This window comes from Aulostomus chinensis, chromosome 2, assembly GCF_037954235.1.
Source record: "Aulostomus chinensis isolate RoL2024-O1b breed Wild chromosome 2, RoL_Achi_v1.0, whole genome shotgun sequence".
NCBI classification, from domain to species: Eukaryota; Metazoa; Chordata; class Actinopteri; order Syngnathiformes; family Aulostomidae; genus Aulostomus; species Aulostomus chinensis.
Genome location: NC_141321.1, coordinates 26515190 through 26539654, shown reverse-complemented (window position 1 = coordinate 26539654; position 24465 = coordinate 26515190). Strand labels below are relative to the sequence as shown.

General features: G+C 41.2%; 1 protein-coding gene across 4 annotated transcripts in view; it reads left to right on the top strand.

Annotated features, from left to right (window-relative positions):
• mdga1 (MAM domain containing glycosylphosphatidylinositol anchor 1) overlaps positions 1-24465 on the top strand; it is a 166245-nt gene that overhangs the window by 34422 nt on the left and 107358 nt on the right. For 3 of the 4 annotated variants that reach the window (XM_086187760.1, XM_086187742.1, XM_086187750.1), the window contains exon 3: positions 12443-12582. In XM_086187760.1, coding sequence (XP_086043886.1) covers positions 12443-12582 — 140 coding nt within the window. Of the gene's footprint in view, positions 1-5108; positions 5179-12442; positions 12583-24465 lie in introns of those variants that run through there. The other variant, XM_086187770.1, reaches the window with a different exon arrangement.

Sequence of the window (24465 nt, the reverse complement as noted above, 5' to 3'; positions counted from 1 at the left end):
GGAATAAACACAATATAAAAATTAGAATTTTCTGATATACAGTGCATGCTGTTTTGAAGACACAGCTCATGAATTTAAAAAGGGGAATGTTCGAAAATGTTGAAAGGTATATTTTTTTTCCCTGAATTATATGAACTGTCCATTTAAAAAAATCATTCTTTTCCTATTTCCATTTATTCATCATCTGAGTAAATATCAAGACTTCCTTAAATTTGAAAACTAGACCACTTGTTTGGAGACCATGGGGAAGAGAATTCAAGTGAATCATAAGATTCTGTTTCTGCTCATTTACAACAACCGATGGGCGATAAACAACAAACCTGAGCAAAGAACAGAAAAACGTTTTTTTTTTCCCCCGACAATGTGGGTGGAAGCAGCTGTTTCTTCAGGGTGGCCCCTCATGGTGGAGTGGTGACATGCAGAGGTTGGTTACATGTAAACACCATCCCAACAGCAACACAAACATTGTAGGACACAAAGAAATCTCCTGCAAAGGTCTGTTAATATTTGCTGGGTTTATGATAAAACATATTCATCAGCGAAAAATATAATCTCTCAAGGGGACATGATTCATTAGTCTGTCTGGATTACACGTCTGTATTTAGGACATTACAGGACAAGTTACATTAGGACAGCAGTGGTTCTCAAGTTTTGGCATAACCTTACATAGACAACAACAGAATGATTGAATGGTGCCATTAAAACTATAATTCTTTCATATGCATCCATCCATCCACGACATCATGATTTGACAGCAGGATGATAAAGGCACTCCTTCGCTCTTAGCAAGCTCTTCATTAAAGCCTAATAGCAGCTGAAATAGGCTGGCGTAGAGTTAAGGCTTACACATTAATGAAGTATTATTTATCAATTAGTAAAACGACCTTAATGGTTCTGTGTGAGACGAATAGCTACATCCAAAGTCTGGTTGTTTTGACAGGCTCACTGGGAGTTGTGTTTTACATTTGAAACCCTTGCTGCCCTTCTTGGTGATTTTTCACTCTGTATCTCTACTCGCTCGTAATGCACTCTTTTTTTCCCTCCATCTCCCTCTCTACATGATTTACACATCGCACTTGTTAGGGTCGTCTCATTTCTGCCTTTCTTCTCTCTGCGTCTCTTTCTACCTCAGTCTGCCTCAGCATTTCTCTGTCTGTCTCATCCTCTCCCTTGTCAAATTCACTTTTTCAATTTCACTGTCTTTATTGGCATGACTTTTAAAACTGATAGAAAACATAATATCTTGTTTCTTTTCCACATTTCATTGTCGCTCTGCTTCTGAGAAGCCATCATTCTCTCTCTCTCTCTCTCTCTCTCTCACACACACACACACACACACACACACACACACACACACACACACACACACACGAACACATCAAGCTCGCCAGTCTGACCTTTTATTGAAGTGTTTCTTCTTTCTCTCTCTCTATCGACATCCTTTCTTGGTACCTCCCACTCTCCAACTACTTCAGCAGTACTGACCGCCATGCTTTGTTGGCCGCTCGGCTGCAGTATCCCTGGAAATGCTCTCATACACACGCACACATTTTGCACACCAAAATTACTCCTTTGCTCATATTCACTGTAGGGATATGTCAAGTGGAGTGTGCCTCTTGTTATCTGGTGCTGTCTGTGTGTGAATGGGCAGATGTGTTTAAATGAGTTTAGCGCGTCATGGTCGAAGAGAATAGGGTCATGGTGACAGCCATGCAAACAGATGATGTGGGGCTCATAACCTCCATGTCACATTGACTTGTCCTCACCAATCTTCTCTTTCCTCCTAAACACAGTGCTTTCCCCCCTCTGCACTCATTCCTCCCTGTCATTTGAGTGATATCCTTCTATTTTCTTCTATTGCCACTGCTTTCCATTCCTCTCCATCACAAAGGGAAAATGGAGAGTAGCAAAGACTTTTGCACTGTCTCTCCACATCATGCTCTTACAGCTACATTGACTAGAATAACCATATGTTACACCTAAGGTGGTTTAGTTGGCATATGGCACAACACACACCCACACAAACGCACACACATACTCGCACAATAGAGGAAGCAAAACCTTTGCTGCAATTTTGAAGCCTCGCCAGCTGTTACTCATCACTTATATTTTTCCCCCTTTCTTCTCGCTTTGTTCCTTATGTCCTCTGAGATTTGTTTCTAAGGATTTATATTTATAACCGCGTGTCCAAAGTTGTTGCAGGACAGTGGATATAAGACTGGTTGATATCAGGGTGTTTCACTTCAGTCTCATCTCCTGTCCTGAAATTTAGGCTGCAATTAAACAATTTAGTCATCTGAATTTTCAGATTTTATTCCACTGGGTCTCAGTTTAACGTCATTATTTGAGCTGCACTGAAACAGATACCGCTGTTTTTATTTTTGTCCATTTTGTTTGTTTGTGTTTCTTCCCATTTTTGTACCAGATAAATGAAGACATGTTCATGAGAAGTGATTACTGTCTCTCAGTCCTTCGTCATTTTAGTTTAAGAAATAAATCATACAGATTGAGATCTTATATCAACTTTGGGCACAGGCAGTGGTGGATGTCCTCATAACAAGGCGGATATCATCAAAAACAGATATATGGTCAATAAATTGTCAATTTTAATAAAAACTTTGTTCAAGTACTCTGTATGACAGCATGGCGTGTTTGTGCTTGTGGCTGAATTCTGTCGTTTTTAGCGGCACTCAGAGGCTCCCCCTCAGAGGGATTTATGTTTGATTTTGTAGAACGCAGATTATTCCAGCATCCAGCCACAGATCTGAAATCTAGTTTAAGACTCGAAATGCAGGACCATGATTGTATGCCTCAGAAACGTGTCTCGGGTGACCTTGACCTTTTGAACACCAAAATGTTTTAAGGTCGTCCTTGAATCCCAGTGGACATTTGTGGCAAATTTAAAGGCAAAGGCGATTTAGAGGGGTTGCATTTATGACAGGGGCGGGAGAACCATCCTCCACTCTACGGCTTTCTGTGGCACACACGCGTAAAACGGTTTACATGCTTTGTAGACTCTTTGATGTTTTTAAAATATTCATATTTTGAACTGACACACCAGGTAATCTACAGGTCAAATGAACATAGAACCCTAACAGTGCTGACAAGAGTTTATTCATGGTTAAATCCAGCATCTTCTCCACCCACACAAACGTATCTATTTTTCTTCCACTACGACCCACTTGGCCAGGTGAAGACTACCATATTAAGACAGGGTTAGAAAAAAAAAAAAATCTTGTTCTGAACTCCAGTAGTTCATGTGAAAACATCTTGTATATATCGAATCTGACAGTTTTGTGAATGGATCTCTCACACAGAGAATGCCAGTCACATGTCGAGTCTTCATTTTCTCCTACTCTCCACCCCCCCCCCCCACTCCTTGTTCTGCTCCTCTCCCCTTCTGTCCCTCTGTGCCAAAGATGTAAGTGGTTTTCATCTCTTTGTTGGAACTCTGCCTCTCTCTCCTCTCTTTATCTTTTCATCCTGCATGGGAAAGCTGGCGAGTTGTGAACGTAGTCCTAGGGAGAAGTAGGAGTCATGTTTGGCTGCACTTGACAAACCCCTGATCACTCCACATCACACCATTCTTCCACCTAAAGACAGACACACACACACACACACACACACACACACAGAGCTCTGACTTGTTGTCTATGTTGTCTATTCAACTGTCTTCCTTTTCGTCTTTCTCTACATATCACGATGCAAGTCTCATTTAATACACGCACTAAATGTATTTGTGTGTCTATGTGCCTGTGTAGCATCAGGATTGTTTCCTCTTTGATTGATGCAATACTTAGGCTTCTATTTGATACTTTTCTTTTTGCTATTATTTCCAATGGTCCCCTCACTTTTGTTCTGAAAACTGTTGAATTCTGGGTAACCTACAGCATTTGCTCTTAGAGTGCTAGTAAGAAGTGTAACAATGACCAGGAAGGGATTACACAGGAATTGAGTGAGAGTATCACAATGGCGTCATCATCCATGTGACACCTTTGTTCTATTTTTTTCCTTTTTTTTAGGATTGTTTTAAGCCAAAATTATAATTTTTAACCTTCTAAAGCTTCCCACCTCTGGCAGGGCCATTTGAGATTCATATAGGAAAACACTGACACAGTGTTGGTACAGTCAGGCTGCTATTCCGTCATCAGGCAGAGATCAGATCAGCTGTCAGGGCTGGGTGGGCCCTTTGCTCCACCCATCCAAGTAAACACGTCAGACTTTGATTCCACGCATTCCGGTTAATTGGCAGGGAGAGAGAGGCAAATTGAATTTTTATTAATTGCCCAACCCTACAAATGAACTAACTCTAAATTTGGTAACCCAATTTGCTTTTTCAGACGAAACACATTTTGAACTTAAAGTATGAGGATGAGGACCAAGAGATGTAATTCTTATAGGAGCTGAAAAGAGAATAGAAAGTAATCTCATACTGACGTCAAAAGAAGCTGTTATATTCCTTCAAGGACCGGGTGCTCGCTGCCTGCCAATAATCAATATTAAACAATGTATTCCACAACCCTGTCCTTGAACATAAAGCCTGCAGATCTGCCAGGAAACTGCTTTGCAACCTCCTCGTGTTTTCCATCAGTTTTCTTGTTTCTCTACCCTCCTTCCCCTTCCACCCTCCCTCTGCTCGCCAGTGATCCCCTCTTATTAACTTCTGCGATCAAGTGACATTTTTGGTGATCACACAATCTGTCCTCTCCCAGAAATTGGGGTGGACAGTATTTGCACACTGACCGACACATGTACATGCACAGTAAGTGTCATTTCATCATCTAAGGCAGTGGTTCTCAAACTTTTTCTGTCATTCCCCCCTGTGGAGGAAGAAACATTTTCATTCCCCCCCACGCCAATTTTTTTTTGACAAAGTAGGCCATGTTTAACTTTATTGACCTATTAAAAATGACAAACATTCTTTTAGTTTTTCAGAACTAGAAAAAATGAAATAAAATGTGTTTCATCCCTGTCAAATATCTCTCCAATTTAAAAACAGACCTGACAACAATTGCTATGAAAGAGGTTTAAAGCGCGCTTTGGTTCCGCCGCGAAAAAAATTCCGACGTCCAAACATTAGTTCCCACCCCCCCTCACCGGGGGGAAAAGGGGAGGGGGGGGAACTAATGTTTGGACGTCGGAATTTTTTTCGCGGCGGAACCATAAACAAAGCGAAAGGTGAGTGGAAACTAATGTTTGGACGTCGGAATTTTTTTCGCGGTGGAACCATAAGCAAAGCCAAAGGTGAGGGGGGAAATAATGTTTGGACGTCGGGTGACTCGCGCCCCCCCTGGGATGCCTCCGCGCCCCCCGGGGAGATGCGCCACACACTTTGAAAAACGCTGATCTAAGGGAAGAAAAACCCTCCAGTGATGTGTGTAAACTGTCCAGTCTCACTGCAGTTTGTGTAGTAGTCAAAAAATCTGATATATTGATTTTGCACATGGAGACAAATTATAACTGAAAGTATGTTTCTACCTTCATTACGTCCTCTGAATATCATTCCACGATGGATGCTGTTTAAAAAGGCGAGTAAGTTTGAGGGAGGTTGGGATGGTGTTTGGATGCAAAAAACACCAGATGTTGCAGCAGGAAATGGGAGTTCGTGGCGTGCTCAAGTTCTGTTTACAAAACCACATGTCACAGCTCCTATCCTTGACCAGGTGTTTTTTGTTTTTTTTTGTCCTGCCTATAACTCCACTTGACCTTAAAGCAACTGACTGACTTGTTGTACATCATTCTTGGTGCCTGACAAACGGGTAGGTACTCTTCTCTACTCTCTGCATGCATCACGGTGCTCCAGACCCCCACCGGACAGCTGACTGCTAGTAAGCTTAAATGCAATGAACACTTGCGGTGGGGTGCAGGAGCATACTATCTCAAAAACTGAAATACTTGCTGTCCAGTGGGGGTCTACAGCTCTGTGATGCATGCAGAGAATAATATCTATCTGCTTGTCTGGCGCTGAAAATAATGGACAATAAGGCCTTCACTTCTGAAAAGTTGGTGGGTTCCTTTTAACTGTGTCGAGCCATCATGAAATATTACTCAGTTCTGTAAGTTGTTGTCAAGTTAACAATGATGAATACAGTGTTATAGTGTCCTTCACTGGTGGCAATCGCATGTTAATCCTTTTCGGGGAGAGGGATCCATTTTGATCTATTCTTCCTGAGGCTTCTGTCATTTTCTTGCCTGTTAAAATGTATTTTTAGAGATTGTTTTCCTCAAATTTAGGGTCTAAAGAAAGAGTTTTACCCTGCCCAGATTGTAAAAGTTCGATGAGGCAAATGGTGATCTAGGATTTTGAGGTATGAAAATAAAATTTGACTTGACCTGCAAGCATTACCATGATGTTGAACCAGGGATTTTTCTTGGGACCACCACATTTAAGCACAGAAAGGCGTGTGGTGCAGGCGCAAGATACTTTCATTTGAAAATTAGCTCTGAAATGTCCCAAAAGGAATTATACATTTTGTCACAAGCTACAGTAACGCTAAGTTACAAAATGAAGTTTTAGGTTACGGTCAGGTATAATATGCACGGTCAGCAACTGAATTAATCAAAAACACACAGATAAACAAACACACATGTGAAGACAATGACAGGAGCTCTAACTTTTTTCATCAAAATCACATGTGTTTGGTTAATCAACCAGGCCAAGATTCTAGCAGAGAGTTCTTACATTAGTGCTCCCTCCTTGGTTTGCACACCAAGCCTTGTGTCTAGTTCCATTAGACTCTCAGCCTGTCAGTGTAATTGATATTTGTGTATATGTGACTGAGTGTAATTAATCCACATGTTCCTGTTGGCTTATTATCTTCTCCTCCCCACAGTCAGTTAATCAATACTTCTCAGCTTGAAGTGCAATCTTGAGCAGGTGATATCTGTTTTTCACCATCCTGACCAGGTTACTTCCTTTCTTCCTTGTTCTGTTACGTCTGACAGGCTTGCCCAAGAGCCTCGATGCTGTTGTGTCTCCCTGCCTTCACCATGCTCGTCCTTCTGAGCGTATGTTAGGATTAGCCAATATTGTGAACAACTGAAAGAAATGTCATTGTTGCACAGTAATGAATTTACTATTCGTTTAATCAAATTGTTTGGCATGAAATTAACCATGTTCTCCACACTCTCGATTCAGTTTTTGTTTTTTCCAAGGAAAAATGGAAACAACTCTTAAACACATTTCCGATTTTATGTAATTAGGATGTACATGAACCTAAACGCTGAAGTATTTACTGCTCCATTAAAATCTATGGCAATTAACCCAGAAAAGTAAAGCGCAAAAGTTTTGTGACACTTATAAATTGGACTGGTTTATCTTGTGTTTGAGTATCTGTTAATTAATTGTGAAGTTAAGTGGCTTGATTTTCATTATTTGGATGTACATACAAACGGGGGCCCTTAATATCAATTCTCCTTTCATTTCAAGTTTTATCTTTTGAATTTGGAAATAAATAGAAAAAGAACAAAATGGATATTATGTTTTGATGGAGATCTCTTTGAAACCAGAATCAAATTACATGATGCAATACAGGAACACAAATAGGCAGCTTGATGATATTAATACAGCTCTGGGTTTAGTAACTGAATTTAGGAGCATTGAAATGTATTTATCCATAAAAAGATAGCACTCTTGTTTGAGGAACAACAAATGCAAATACTTACTGGCACAGTAAAAAGTTTGGGGTAATATAATTCACCTAATTGTGTATTGTACATTACACAATGAAGAAAAAAACTTGCTTGAAGTATAGTATTTTTTAATGGCATGTGTGGGAAACAGCAATTTACAATTGATCAAAATCACCAAGGAGGTTACTGATGGCCGTTTAATGATCAGGTCAAACGTTAAATCGATGTCCCCGACACGTTTTGATATCTTGAGCTCCACTCGAGCCAGAATGGAATGGAGAGGGTCGTGATATCAGCTGTTTGATCCCCCTCCATCCTGTCCACAGAGAAAAATCCGGATAAAATGCCGGACGATGTGAGTCACTCAGAATTTTGGTCATAAGGCTGCTTTTATGTGTTTGAGCTGGTGTGTGATTAGTGTTTCTCCGGGTCTCCTCTCCTCTTCTCTTTGTGATGGCAGGGGAAGGGCCAAAGCATCTAAACGGCCTCTTGTGAATGAAGTGAATTGAGACGGAGCTCATCAGCATGCATGAGCAGCTTCCATAAAGTAACTGCGCATATCAATCATTCTCTGCATGACTTTGTGTTCGACACGATTCATGACTTTCTATGGGATTCTTCCAGCCAGATACAGTATAACGAACATTGCAACACACACAAACACATACAAACATGCACCCACACAGACATGCACGTACGTTCACATTTCAGTGGCTCACACACATGCTGCTTGGCACTCTGTGAGGCTGTCACTGCGGTTTGACACCAGCTCTCTGGTCTCATCATCAGTTTTAGTGAGAGATGTCCTGTCCCCTCAACAAAAACAAACATGGCAGGCTGTGACAAATCAATTAATCAGACCAGACGTTTGCCGATAGTTATGTTTCACTTACAGCTAATGTGCACTGAATGTTTTCAGAACGTTTCCAATAATGCACAGACAGCACTTTCAATCAGGATTCACTGATGACTCATCAGTATCAGATGGATTGTTGTCAATAGAAAAACTTTCTATGACTCACGGTCATCTTTTATAGAAACTGAACTGATGATGCACAGCCGAGCTGAGCAGAACACTCTGCTATTGTTTGTGATCATAGCCCTTTCCCACGTCGTCTGAGATTCTGTTCTAGGATCTCATAGTGTTGATAATGATATACTGTGTTCAAACAATAATGCGTTGTAGATTTGATGCACGAGTCATCGAGTCTTTTGCAGGCTTTTATGACTCTTCATGAATATATGAAGTTCTATGAATGGGTGAGAGCAATTTTATGTCCGCTCTTAATCTGGCCTTCACACAGGGAGAGGACAGTTCTGTGTTAAAGGTCCCTTAAAGAAGTAATAAACACTCATTCAGTGTGTCAGAGTGTCTTTAATATCATCTCTCTGCCTTAGTGGTAGACAACTTGTAGAACCATGCAGTCATCAGGGGTACAGCTCTTTGGGGATACTGGGAATCAAACCAGCAACTTTCTAATTACAGGATGGCATTGTATTTCCTGAGCCGTGCTGCCAAAGCAGGCATTGTGTAAAGTTGTGGGATGCAACAGTTCTTTTGAGCTCCAGTGATATTTTCAAATTTATAAACTGCTCTGGGTTGTTGGTGTGGAGGACTACAGAGTTTGATTTTTGTTGGTGACCCCTCAGGATGCCTGTAGTGTTTGAGACTAGAGGAGACATGAACTGTTTCTGTGGTGTAACAGGTTTAGCCCTCTTGCTTTGTTTGCATCATGTTTTTGTTTGCGTCCTTGAGGAGCCTCTGCTCGCCTCTCCTCCCGATGGCTTACCTGCCTGTCTTGTCTTTAGCCAACTACATTTGCCTCACAAATTAGTAGCCATCCAAACACTACTACTTATTAAAAACAACAACAACAAACATCTCCCTTCAATGAAGGTATGGAATGTATGTTCAGCTTGTTTTCTGTACTTTCTTCCTGTTTTCATTCACTGACTCTCATTACCCCTTTCTCTTCTTCTACAATTGGTAATTCCCTCTCTGTTTTCTTTTCCATTTTGTTTCTGCTTTTTCTGTGGCTTTCTTCTACCATTTTCCCTTTGTGACCATCTTTTCTCCCCGCTCCTGCCTCCCTCTCTTTATCTCTCTTGCCTTTCCCTTCTCCTGCTCTGTCTCCTGCTTCTCTCATAGCCGCCTTTTCACTAGTCGATCAGACAGTTGAAGCAGCCAAACTGCCAGAGGCGAGAGCAGACAGAGGAGCCGCTCTGTCCGACCTCCCTCTCTGGAGAGGCAAACTAATGTAGACACGCCAATAAGCTGTAAGGAGACAATTATTCACCATTTATATCAGCTCTCTGTCTTCTTGAGTTAATCCAGCACACATCTGGAGCCAAGCTCTGTTACTCCATAGTGTTTTTGATAGTTGTATCCTTTTGTGGGTTGTATTTTTACAGATTGGTGGGTTTACACATGGGACTGTGTGGCCTTGCGGTTACACATAAGACGTGATCTTTTCTCCCACAGCCACTGCTACCAGCATACCTTTCTGTATGGTCTGCATAAGGTAAAACAGATAAAGACTGCAGTTGTATCAGGCATTTATACAGTGAATATGAACCTAAAAGTACTCAGACAGCAAGCTCTGGTTGGGTTTGGTTGCATCTTCAATAATTCAGAGAGAAGCAACTCCTATTTTTAAAATTTTGGTTTATTCTGTTCCTGAAATTAGACCTCACCCAGCTTGCCAGTGTATGGACATAATTACATGATAAGGCACAGGTAGCATATTTAATGAGTATGCTGTCTTTACACTGTGCTGTATGTGTGTTCATTTGCCCCAGGTCCCTTAATCTTGCTTGAATAGGTTGATTTTTTTCTTAAGCTTGTCTGGTATACACTTTCCCAGTGTGTATATAAAAAGAAGAAAAAAGTCCCTTCTTCTGCAGTCTCAGATATTTTTATTCTTTTGGTTTCTCAGGGGTGCAATTGAGACACCATCATCAAATTCCCGGAACAGCACACATTGGCTCGATTGGACATGAAACAGCAGGGTAAAGTCAGTTTAATGTCTAGTGCAACTGATTCAGACATTTTAGTTTTACATACAGCTCCTCTGGGTAATGTCTCAATAAGTTCAGGGTTGCAAGACATGTTTTACAGGCGCAAAAATGCATTTGGTTTCCTGTGCATATGTTAACCATGTTTGAGTATGATTATGACTATGATATGCTAAAGAGGTCATAAGAGGGAAATGAGAAAAGACCGAGAGTGAATGATTGACCTCTCTGCTGATGGGCTCCTCAAACAAAACACTGCAGATAATTATGTCTCACATACTGTACAAACACACACACACACACACACACACACACACACACACACGCACACACTGTCTGAGGCAGATTCAAAATTTGGAAACTTAAAATAAAAAGAGTAGGATTCAAGCAGTTACCATTTGCAAAGATCCTCAAAAAACACCCATCATCGGGGCTTTTTTAACTCTGCTTTACTAGAAGGGATAACATGAGCAGGGACTGAATGCATAGAGAGGGAAAAGAAATATGAATCCTTATTTGGAAGAGTAGATGTACATGAACTTGCCATCGTGTCCCATTACAACCCAGTAACCAATCCATGTTCCATAAAAAAGAACATGCAAAAATGGATTCAGAGCCTTTTCTTCCAAGCTTGACCTGATCAAGCTTTGTGTTGTTATGTGTGACTGAGTTGAAGTTTAAGGTGACCAGGCCGCCCACTTTCTTCCTGTCGGTTCAATGATAACAGTTGTAGAGCACAGTGAAGATTTGTTCTCCCTGTGAATCGATGCTAATCACATCATTGTGCAGCCCCGTCCCCCACGCCTCTCTCTGGGGCTTCACACTCCTCTCTGGCCTTTTCTTCTTCACCCGCTGTTCCTCTCGCTCTGTCTCTGTCACTGTCCCTGTATCTCCCCTCCTCCTCTCTGTCTCGCCTCATCATAGATGGGATGAAGCCGTCTGAGGCTACTTGCACGCGAGCTAGCCCTCATAAGCCACTGCTTTACATTGGAAGCTTACAGGAGATTTTTTTAGAATGATTTGGTAAATTTGGAAATGTAAAAGCACTGTGATTATTCATGGCTGTTTTGTTCTAATTGAATGCAAAAAAAGAAATGAATGCAAACAATATTATAATTGCATTTCAAAACTGTGAAGCCATGTTTGGAAGAGGTAACCTGGTCGTTTGAGTCATTGCATCTCAGTATAATTCGCTAAAAGAGGTTATGTTATCAGGTGCTGTTTGTTTGGCTGTTAGCTGGATTATGTTAAACTATGAGGCTGATTTTCATCAAATTTGGTGGCCAGGTGTAGCATATATAGAACATGAATACTGGAAATAACACTTAATTTTCAGGGGAGTATTTTATGAAAAAAAAAAAATCTAATCACCATTTCATGTTCCTGACATGTTCAGGACAGATGTGAGATAAATAAGGCCAGACGACATGTCGTTTTTTTCTTTAAACGTTAGCTGTACAACTCAAAGTACCCAAAGTCAAAAAACAAAAAACCCCTTTTCACCTATAAATTGAGACGTCGCTTTTGAAGCACTGATAGACAACACTCCGTCATCTTTGTAAAATACTTTTACGCTGATGCAAGTGTAATGTGATACATTCATCTATCTGAAACATTGATACTAGTACTAGTGTTACAAATGCACCAGCAAGAGAGTGACCTTTTTTTCTGCTGCAGAAATATTACTTAATATGTATTGTGCTTTGTCTTCCTGTGTTTGTTTGTGTGTTTGTATGGCTACATGCCTGTCTGTGTGCGTGTGTGTGTGTGTGTGTGTCCATGCATTCACTCACAGCTCCAGCCAACGCCCAGATTGTGCACTCAGGCGCTGCGTGTAACGTCAAGGATGATAACATCAGCGAGAGAATCTACACCATCAAAGAGGGAGACACACTCGTGCTTCAGTGTATCGTGAAAGGACACCCAAGACCACAAGTAAGCTCCTACATCACCTGCTGAGCATGTGTGTGCCAGAATATCTGTTGATGTACTTCATTTACATATAATATGGTTAAGACACTGAGCTCATCCTGTCATTGTGGGTGACTTTCAAATGTGAAATTGAGCTGACAGGTTTTGAAACTCCAGCTCAAGGACACCAGAGGGGTGTACTAGGAAAAAATATTAGAGGGAAGCGAGATATATTGAGCCTAATGACAGTTTTCCATCTTAAATGTGGCTCTCTCTCAACCTAAGGTAGGTCACCACGGTAACCTAACCCGATGCTGACCTAGTTATGATTTGGCTTGAAATCAGCGATGAGAAACCAGAAATGTAAAAGGGTTTCTTTGGCAAGATAGCCAGCTCACTCAAACTGAGCCTGGCTCTGTTGATCTTGTTTCATTGTATACCCCTCAGGACTTTAGTCTCTCTACTGGTTTAGAGAACAACCTGTCAGAGAGAAATAGTAATACACCTGTGATGTAATGATTTCTTGCAGAGGTTATGTCAAATATTTGTATTCACTGACACAATTGAACCCTTGTTATAATGCATGAACAGCTTCTTGTCTTGTCATGTGATGGTCTGGTTTCCAGAGAGATGTTTATGGGCCAATCAAGCTTATGACTCATTGGATGTGCACATATAAAATCAGGCCCTTCCCTGGCCAATGTATCATACAGTTGTCAATGAAAATGCTAAATCTTTTGCCAGACTGATGTGCACCTGTCCAATAAACAAGTAGAGGTCCAGAAACTTGCAATGATTGTGGGGAGTCAACACCTAACACTTGTTTCATTTTCCCTGAATGTGTCACTCATCACACACATGTAACAATTTGCATCACGATGAATTGCTCGTCCTACTTTCACCAAAATTTAAACTGTTTTAGCTGATGCGTGGCCCAATAACATGAGAAATACAATAATACAGTAACCTACACAGTAGAGAATAACACACACACACACACACACACACACACACACACACACACACACACACACACACACACACACACACAGCAGATAAAGCCATCACTGGACACATCTGGTTTCCTGGGTTGAACCCCAGCAAAATATTTTAAACTAGTGTTTGAGGATGAGAGCAAGAGAGTTTACAGAGCTAGACATAAAATTAACTGAGGTGACTGTGCCAAGGGTGTGTGTGTGTGTGTGGGTGTGTGTGTGTAAGAGGTGAGAAAAGCAGTGTTCCTTGCGGGTGTGTGTCCACTAGTATCACATCAACATGAATAAAACAGTGCCTGTTTATCTAGTCATTGTTTTCTTTTGTTTGTGTTTAGGTATTGTGCGAGGTATTTTGTTTGTGTGTGTGTGTGTGTGTGTGAGAGAGAGAGAAAGAGAGGGGAAGGCTGTATGTGTGACTAGGTATTAAAATCATTTGTATGTAGCAGCGCCATCTAGTTATACATCGAGGTGCTGACCTATTGCAACTGTCATTTTGCTTTCATTTGAGACACACATTCGCACACGGCATGTGCTGATAAACAAACACAGTGCCAACTTAAAAAAAAAAACATTCCCGGACTACTAGAATAATTCTCATTATTTAAAAAAAAAAAAAAAGCAACTCTGAAAAACATACACCATAAGTTTGTCCCCTGGAGCAGGAAATTGTATAAGTGACTGTTTGCTCTCTGGGCTGGAGGAGGAGGTATATTTTGAATAATGATCCTATTGGTCACGTTGTCAAAGTGTAAAATATATGTGCACAAGCAAGACACGAACTGCCTCTGGCAAAGAGACATTGGTGTGTGAGTGTACATGTAAGTGTGTGCCTGACTGACACATGCATACACATTTGACAAAAACAGCAGAAATAACTCTTGACGAAAGTAGTAATGATGCTGTATTATTGAGGCTGGTGGTTTTGTGCTGGAGTGCATTCTACTGAGGAGTGTTTCTAATATTCTCTCCCTCTGATGTGTGTAAATGGAATGGCCAAAATATTAGACACGTGTTTAAATAGAATCCAGTGCAGCTGAACTTAACTGTGACCTTGATGATAAATGTCCATCAAAGCTAAACATTATCTTTTATTTATTATGTTATTTGTTCCTAATATAACCAACTGCATTTTGAATTCAAAGAACATCAGACGAGGGGAGCCTTCCCCCTTTACCAGGATCGGTTGTGCATCTACAGTATAATGGCTTGCAAGGAAAGGGTGCTAACGGTAAACACATATCTCCATATAGATAAGCGAAATGTATTCATGAAGGTTAATTCTTTACCTTTGGGGGGATTCAGACTGAAACAAAAACACTAAAAATGCACAGGGCTGCATTGGTGTGCTCCACTGATGCAATGAGATACAACACACGAGGTCAACATGGAAAAAAAATCTTTTGACATAACTCCTGAGAGTTATTGCAGCAGGAGTGGTACAAACCAGGGGTTTATTTCTTTTTACCAATTTGCTGAAGTAGTGTATTTATATCATTATCCCTAAGGCGAGTTTGACTGGGCAGGAGGTGAGCCCAATTTTCCTGGGCTCTTTAGCTAATTTGCTTGTTCATTCACATCTCTTCTCGGCAGAGGTTTGCTCACGCTCAGTAAGCCTGTGTCTGACACAGTTGCAGATATCACATGAGAGAAAAAGAGCGGTGTTTAGGTGTTTGAGCAAAGCAACTGTGCTGTCTCAGCTCAGATGACTAAGATACAGGAGAGCCTGTTTAAGTCTTTTCCTGTAAATGAAGTTATTGTTGTCATTGTCGGCGTTGTCTTTGTCGTCGCCCTCCACTTATCTGGTTGGTCTGGGTCGCGGGGGGCAGCAGCCTCAGCAAGGAAGCCCAGACTGCCCTCTCAGCCACTTCCATAAGCTCTTCCAGGGGAATCCCGAGGCTTTCCCAGGCCAGCCAAGAGATATAATCCCACCATACTCACCAGATGCCCGAACCACCTCAACTGACTCCTCTCGACATGGAGGAGCAGCGTCTCTACTCTGAGTACCTCTCGAAAGACTGAGCTCCTCACTCTATCTCTAAGGGAGAACCCAGCCACCCTGCGGAGGATACTCATTTCAGCCGCTTGTATTCGCGATCTTGTTCTTTTGGTCATTTTCCAAAGCTCATGACCATAGGTGATGGTTGGAATGTAGATTGACCGGTAAATCAAGAGCCTTGCCTTTTGGCTAAGCTCCCTCTTCACCACAACGGACTGGTTTAGCACCCGCATCACTGCGGATGCCGCGCCAATCCGCCTGTCAATCTCCTGCTCCAGTCTACCCTCACTCCGAGACCCCGAGATAAATAAACCCCTCCATCCCAGGCAGCCCCCCCCCCCCCCGACTTGGAATGGGCAGGCCACTCTTTTCCGGTCGAGGACCATGGCCTCGGACTTGGAGGTGCCAATTCTCATCCCTGCCACTTCACATTCGGCTGCAAACTGTCCCAGCAAGAGCTGGAGGTCATGGCCTGATGGAGCTAAGAGGACCGCATCATCCGCAAAAAGCAGAGATGACATCCTCCCCCCACCAAACCCCCTCTCAAGGACTTGGGTTGGGACCTGGAGCTATGTGTCGAGGTGAGGCCGACTATATCTAACTTGTAATGCTAAACCTCTTCCACCAGCTCCGGCCCCTTTCCCGCCAGAGAGGTAACATTCCATGTCCCAAAAGCCAGCTCCCATGCCTGGGGATCAGACAGCCAAGGCCCCCGCCTTGGTCTGCTTCCCAAACCACATAGCACCGGCTTGTTGGCTTTGTTTGGCTTGTTGTGTATATAAAAAACATGCAGCAGAGACGAGATACTGAACACCAGCATCCTACCCTGGTCCAAGCTGAGCAAGAGTATGAGTACATTTGGATTCCAATGTTGTTTTAAAATTATTTATTTTCAATTATAGTGAAGGTCATACATATTTATTGCTGGATATATAAAACCATTTAGCAATATTGAATTAAATGGTTCATATTATTATAACTGCTTGTACAAGAACAAATATATAAAATGTGACATCCTGAAATGAGAAGTGAATTCTTCCTCCCCAAATGCAGGAACAAATACAAATTCTGGACTTTCTGCACATCACTAATAGAATAGAAACACATAATTTAGGTTACAAAGTGATAGAACATGAAGGTATAATACAAACCTGTTTAAATCAAATGTCATCTGGAAAATAACGTCATTTCATTTTCATCCTACTTCATGATTTAATGAATGAATTTTAAAAACATTCATTGGCTGAAGGGTTTTGCCTCTAACAGCTGCATTGTATCAAAAATGAATCCTTGTCAGGATTAAACACTGCTAATTATAGCCAACAAGGACTGACCTGTCGCAGCACAGATGCTGCATAGATTTAAACAACATGCAACATGTTGCAACTCGTGCTGCCTGATAATGTAATAGTGCCTAACACACAGGAGGAGAGAGGTGAAGAGACACAGATGAGATAATTACGTGAAGAAACAGGGTAGGGACTATAAAATAAGTGGAATGATGAAAGATTACGGTATCGCACCAGAGGAACGAGGAATAAGAGAGCAAAAAGCATCATACTTCTTGTGCACAGAGGAAATGAATATTTCAGACAATAATGTGTGTTAATTCTTATGTCTGTACTTTTTACTACACATAAGTGTACCATGAATATATTGCATAGTCTTTGAGGCTGTTGGGGGCTAACATGGATGGTTTGACTCAATGACCTTTGTCACATGTCATCCTTTATCTGGACCAGATGTTGATGTTGTCAGCCTGCACTGGGTCCTCTCCTGCAACTCTGTAAAGACAAGATATGTCCAGATTTTCCAAATAAACAATATGAATATCCCCCACAATCCCAAACAATAAGATAATAAGCATATGTCTTTCTGGTGAGGGTAGACGTGTGCTGACCTCTGTCCCAGTGTGTTCTGGAAGAGTTGCACACTGCAGTGTTCTGCATCAGGTCCCTTTGGGCATACACAGTTTCCACTGCACTCAGTTGGCTGTATTGATAATGTGATCTGTGCCCTTACAACTCTCCTTCATCCAACCTTAAATCTTTCCATTCCTCCTTCAAGGGCCGGCTCGTGGCATTGACAGAAGTGCTTGTCCAAAGTGCAAAATTTTAGGGTGCAGTTTTTGTTTTGTTTGTTTTTCAAACTGCAAAGAACAGCCTTCGTTTTAGCAGGTGCTATTCTTTCCCGTAACTCAGCTTCTTTCTTGAAAACATGAAAATCTGACTTGACTTTACAAACTTTGCAAGAATTATAAGACTGATTGGAAAATACTTTTTCTCAGCTGATGCATCGAACAGTAAAGGCTCATGTTATGTGAGACGCTAAAAGTTTCAGGTGAATAATTTAGATTTTGATCCAGATCTGATGACATCATTCCTTCTTGACGACCATGAGGTATACGCTCTCTGAGTTCCCTCTAGTTGACACACTGTGCCCTCTGAACTGTCAAAGTTGACAACATGATGGAACACACTGTCTGCTCTCATTACACTGTGTTACACACTCTCCTCTAAGACTGTCCAGGTTTGCCTTTGAATCGCAGCAGCAAAATGAGTCAAACTAGAACAGACAAGAAACAGCACAATGCAGAGATGCAGAAGACCTAAAGTTTGAAATATATATACAATTTGATTGTTGGCAACAACATCAACAAAAAATCACAGTGTCTGTCAGAGCCGACCTTGTCTGTTCCTGTTTACAAATGCAATTCTAGTTCTGTAATTCTGCAAAATTGTGGTTTCTTCTGAATTTTGCAGGAATTATTTTGTCTTTTTAAGCAGTATTTAAAAATCCTTAAATCTTTACTTCTGCCAGTGTTTACCACAATCTGCCACAGGACAGAGAAAAAGAACCAGAAATCTTATATCGGAAGATTTCTTGGAGTCACTTGATGAAAATGAAAAAGAAATAGAGCAGTTGAAAAGGCAGTAAAGTGAACCATGTCTTCTGTTTTTCATCCTCACTCAGAAGTTTGTATTGGCCTCTGGGTGTTGGCGCTCACACACACACACACACACACAATATTCAAGACTTGTGGCTGCTGTATTATTTATGGACGTATTCCAGTTCATCATGAATGTCCTCATAATTCTCTGTGTTCAGCCATCAGAGGAACAATACACTAACAAATTTGTGCCGACAACATTTTAATACATTTATTGATGACACAACCACTGCTGTGCGGACCACATTGAGTCTTAAGAGCTTCATGTTTTATTAATTAGACAAGTGGATTCATAGCATTTCTTTTCTGTTGTCAAGCTTTGGAATAGATATCTTACTGTACGTCCCACATTCTGATCATGCTACTTAAGATCATACGAGTTCTGATTGTTTTTTTTGTTTTTTTTCATTTTCAGTTTAGTTGTGATAGTAGGAACTACTTTTATAGTGTATTATTTTTTAATGGGCGCACCATTTTGCCGGCAAAACTCCATTCTCTGCCTTTCAGAGATGATGCAGACTTTCCCATTTACTTTCACTTTCTGTCTTCTTACTTGCTCTCAGAAGGAGGATCCAATTTAGCCATGTGAGGGCAGTCCAATAAAAATCTGCTTTACTGAGAATGAGTCTGATTGAGGATTTATCCAATCCTTTATCAAGACTGATTGTTTACCTTTGCCTGAGCTAGACTGGATTGAAAGTGGAGCTCTCACCATGATCCATACATAGAAATCTAATCATCTCTCTCTCACTCTCTCTCTACTCTTCTCCCCCCTTGTTCTTTTTCTTTATATGTATCCTTCCACTTTTTGTTTCAGCCTATTTTCTCTCCACATCCCCGTCTTTGTCAGTCCTTCACTATGAATTGCCCTCTATACAAGCTCTTCATCCTTATCTTATTTTTTTCCTCTATGGAATGGATCCCATTCGTTTATCCTGATGGCTCTCCTAACATCTCCATCCTCTGGCCAGTCTGTTTCTTGTACACTTTCTCTGTTCTCCATTGCAGCCTTGAGGATCTGGGAGCTGTTTTAAAGTTACTGTCGGGCTCTACCCTCCTTCCCAGATGAAGAGAGAGTTTAAAAAAAAGAAAAAAAACAACCTAGAGTTTCAAGTTGGTTTGCATCAATGTGGTATATTTTAAATTAAGTCCTGAAAGCACAGGAGACATTATGGGCAATTTCAGCTGAAACAATTTCCTCAGATTTGCAAAAAGAAAGCAAAATTAATCCAATGTTAAATTATTCATGTTAATTTAATGGATAGTGTCTCAAACTCCTACAGGTTTGTGTTCTTTCAGCATCAAGGACAATTCTCACACCCTTGCAGATTCTACTTATTACCAGTTTTTAACATGTAACTGCTACTAATGTGTACTCCTGATGTAGGGTCCACGCTGACTGGAGCCCCTGTTGTGTCAATGACTTTTAGTTTGATCCCTCTTTGAAATCCCTCTGTTTATTTGTCATGTTCAGTTTGTACAGAGGAGGGTTGTAGGAGATGCATGACCGACACAACATTCATCCATCGATTCATTTTTCAATTTAGAGCTGCTGATTAACCTAACTTCCATGTCTTTGGACTGTGGGAGGACGCCTGAGTACCCGGAGAGAACCCACGCAGGCACAGGGAGAACATGCAGACTCCACACAGAAAAGCCCCGGGCTCGAAACCTTAACCTTCTTGCTGTGAGGTGACAGTGCTAACCACTGCACCACTGTGCCGCCCCTGACACAACACATTTGGTAAAAAGAGTGTGTGAATTATTACATTTTTGACTGTCCATTATGGGGAGGGAGCCAGTTTCAACTGACAGGTAAAATAAAAGGCATCAAGCCATCATTGGAAAGTTTGTTTGAAGATGAGATTTTTTGTGTGTTTGTGTGTGTGTGTGTGTGTGTGTGTGTATGTGTGTGTGTGTTTTCTGTGCACTTGTTATTAATTATTTCTCTCCCTATTAATGAAGAAAGACTGACTTGATTTTTAGAGGTCACCTGCAAGGTGCTTGTTGTAGCACTAAAGTTAACTCCAGGGACAGCAGGGCTTTTAGTTAACAAAGCAATGTAGTCTCGCTCACAAAGCTTTTCTTATTACACACACACACACACACACGTTTCTTCAAGAACACAATAGGACAGTAAATGGTTTTTCTGAAAGTGATTCCTACCTCCTTATTATTTATTCATGGGTCTGCTGGTCATTGCAACCTTGAGACCAGTGTGTCTGTTTGTGTGTGTGTGTGTGTGTGTGTGTGGGAGTGAGAATGGAAGGGTGGAGAGGAAAGGTGGAGCAAACCATAAAGGGGAAAAGTGGAGAGGCAGAGAAAAGAAAGAGGTGTGTGTGTGTGTGGGGGGGGGGGTGAGGGCTGCAGTTTGGAATATGGGTTTGAATTTCCGTCCTTGAGGGGTGAGTGGAAGACGATCGATAGTGAGGATGAAAGCAAGGCTGATCGGGTGGCACCATGAGGCTATAGAGGCACTCAGTGGGAACATGACTTAGACACAAACAAGGTCATTGGCCGACCCCTAACTGGATGACAGGCAGGGAGAGGAGAGCAAAAACACAAGATGGCGGTTGGTGGTCACCTGGTGATGGTGGCACTGAGAGTGTGTTGTGGAACTAAATGATTTTTCATTTGTTTAAAGAAAGAATTCAAAATTGCAACAGTGAAGGACAGAAATGGTGCATTTGAAAGTATGACATGCTGTATATGACAACAAACAACGCAAAGGAGAGTCTAATCACTCGTTCTGTGGCAAGTAAAATTAAAAATTAAGGTATTTCTACTAAGCCTAGAAAGAGAAAATGACTTTGTGATGCCTATTGCACTGTAAACTGATCACCAATAAAGGAGACAGACTGGGCCAAGACATGAAGACGGGCTGGCACATTGCACCAATGATGTTCACTGTTGCATGTTTGACCACAGGAGTTTTGTCTAAACTCAAGATCTGATAAAAATAAATCTATGACGTGAACCAAGAAAGCCCCTCCAGGATTTTGTGCTTCTGATAGAAGTAGTTCAGTTAGGGGGAGATGGAACATCTGCTACACATTTTCTCATTCTGCATCTTTTGTTCTTGATGGGCTGCACAAAATAATGCTGTTTGGAATTCATTTAACCTTTGTTTTTAGGGTATTTCTCTATTGATCCTGAGTATTTGTATGTAGACAAATCAAACCGTGTCATTAGCAGAGAAAAAACATCCATTGACACTTTCTGTGGTGTGAGTTAAATGTGGTCTTGTTACTGTGTTGTGCCTGTAGTGATTAGAGGGCTGATCAACCTTTAAAACCGTCATCACTGCTCCATGTAGGTGACTTAAAACATACATTCTGCATCAAGTCTGCATGTCACATTAGTTAATACTTAGAAAAGACCAAACTACTCAGGATGTGTAAAAACTTGAGTCGCAGTGTTTGACTCCATCAGACATTGAGAGACAGGTAGAAAAGAGAGGATAAAATGAATTCTGATATTCACGCAAATGTAAAACCACAAACATTGAATTAGGTACACCTTGTATGGATCCGACGTTACCTTTTCTGCGTGTTCAAGCATCTTAAGAGTGTCTTCTGCCGTGGTAAAGCAGGTCACTCTCGGTGGAGAAAACAATAAAGCTACAAATAAAATGTTTACATGTCTACGTACCAAGTAGAAAAAAAAAATTGAATGTGGACTGACAAAGATAGAAACGTGCCACTCAGCATCATCCACTCTGCATGCCCACACACACACACACACACACACACACACACACACACACACTTCCTCACAAAGAGGAAAAGAGCTCAGTATCCAAATCCCATACTGTGCTTGTGCTAATTAGCCATCACTCGTTACAACATGGATGGAGTGTGTAAGGTAGTGGATGACACTGTTGCCGATAGCTGTCGACACGCAAGCCGTTCTGAGAGGGCGACGCTTGTCTCTGCTGAATCCGTCTGTCTCGAACTGTTCCACTCAAATCACATGATGGACAAGCACATTCTGCAACAAAAGGTAGTCTTCTCAGAAATTACACCTCAACGAGCGGCGATAGAAACTTCAGTGGGTTTGTCTTCGCCTGTGTCAGACTTCATGAATATAAAAATTAAAATTATGTTTATGTATATCACCACATTATCTTAAATGCTGATGGTTCTTCTGTTTCCAGTCATTTTATTGCAGCCTTGGTCTCATATTACAGTGGCTGAAAGAGCAATACAGTCATTCATATTGTATGACAAGGTTGGCGAGAGGGATGGTGTCTTCAATATCAATGAGTCAGTTTTATTGAACACTTTCTTGTGTTAACGCTGCAGTAAAGACTCAAAGATGTTTCTCACAATATATATTTATTTCAAAAAACAACAACAAATCTGACAAATGTAGCTCAAACATCGATTCCACATCAGTAAAACTTCCCACACAACAGTTAATGTTCCCCTCAGTAATAATACTGAAAATAATCACCATTTCCAAAAAGTAATCTTAATAGTGAGACAACTTGTTGCTCATTAAAACAGGCAATAATCGATCGATGGAGATTGTGTCATCAAAATGCCCTTTAATGCATCCTTCTACTTTTTAAATATGTAATTTACACGTGGTCTCATTTTCAGTCAGTATGCTCCAAATTTTTACAAGTTCCTAATTAATTCCTCTTCTTTCCTGTCTTATCCTCTCTCCTTTTGAATGCTGTCACTTCTGCTTCCTCGCGATCATCCTCTCCCACCCTTGTCCTTACAGTGGATGATGCTCACAATCCAGTATGCGTTTGTGTACATCTGAGGCTCTGTGTGCATGAGTGTGTGTGTGTGTGTGTGTGTGTTGGTCTGTATCTGTGCCAAGTAGTATTCCCTGATAACAGGATTACCATCTTAAGCCTATTCACGGTAAGCGAGCCAGCTGGATGTATAAAGCACTGTATCGTCGACTCCCCTGGCGTTACATCAAGAAAAGCGTAAGAGAATTGTAAAAGACAGGCATAGCAAGCTCTTAGTGAGTTGGGGGGGAAATATAAAGGATTCAAACTCTAACACCCCAGGACACTGCTGGGGTACAGTAGAACTCTGAAGGCAGATGCTTTGAAAACTAAGCATTGCTTACAGTGATGACAAATGGGGAGGGTTTACATTCCCCAGTAGAAGGCAGTGCTTATATTTATGCTTAATTGTGAGATTGTGTTCAATTCTTGGTTTGCTTATTGACCCTTCGATATTTCATTTACACCTAACTCATCACCTACCACGCAGTTTTTTAGCTCATTACTCCATTTCGATTATTCATAATTCACTTTGTCCACTTCCTTTTTGTATTTCTTCTTAGCTCCTCTAAGTATTGACAATAATGAGTGTCATTAAGACAAAGAGCAAGATGTAAACATCCATTTTAACCTCCTTTTATAGGCTAAATGCTAATTCAGTGTTAAGGTCTGTCATGTTGTGTGGTGTTGACAGTTTCCCCTTTAGACAGCAGGGCAAAAGGGTCTGACATGTCTGCTGGATCCTGTTGTGATGTGTCACTCCGAGGAGAGAAGTGAGAGGCTCAGAGACAGATCATGACAGGAAGAGAAGCAATGTGTGCAGACGCTTACAATGGTGCATTTTGTCAACAGCAGTGAACCAACTGTGCATCACTGTCTTCATCAACTAAGGCTTCCAAAAGAAAGAAGTAACACTGCTTTAGGAGGGGAAGATGGTGGCTCAGGCCTGCAGTGTTTGATTCTTATGTTGCGGGGACATGTATTTTTTTCACACAGTCACAAAAGACCATTATTCATGTGTGCGCATGTGCATAAAAGTCAAGATATACAAAAAATGTGATTAAAAACTTGTACTTTGAACCCTTAAGAGAGCGTGAGGAGGTACAGCATTGCTTAGCTCTCAGGCAATTTACTTGTCACTACAGCTGACAGACATTGCTTTGGCCTTGTTGTCCCTCAACATCTAGAGGGTCACATACTTCCCTCCACTCCTCTCTCG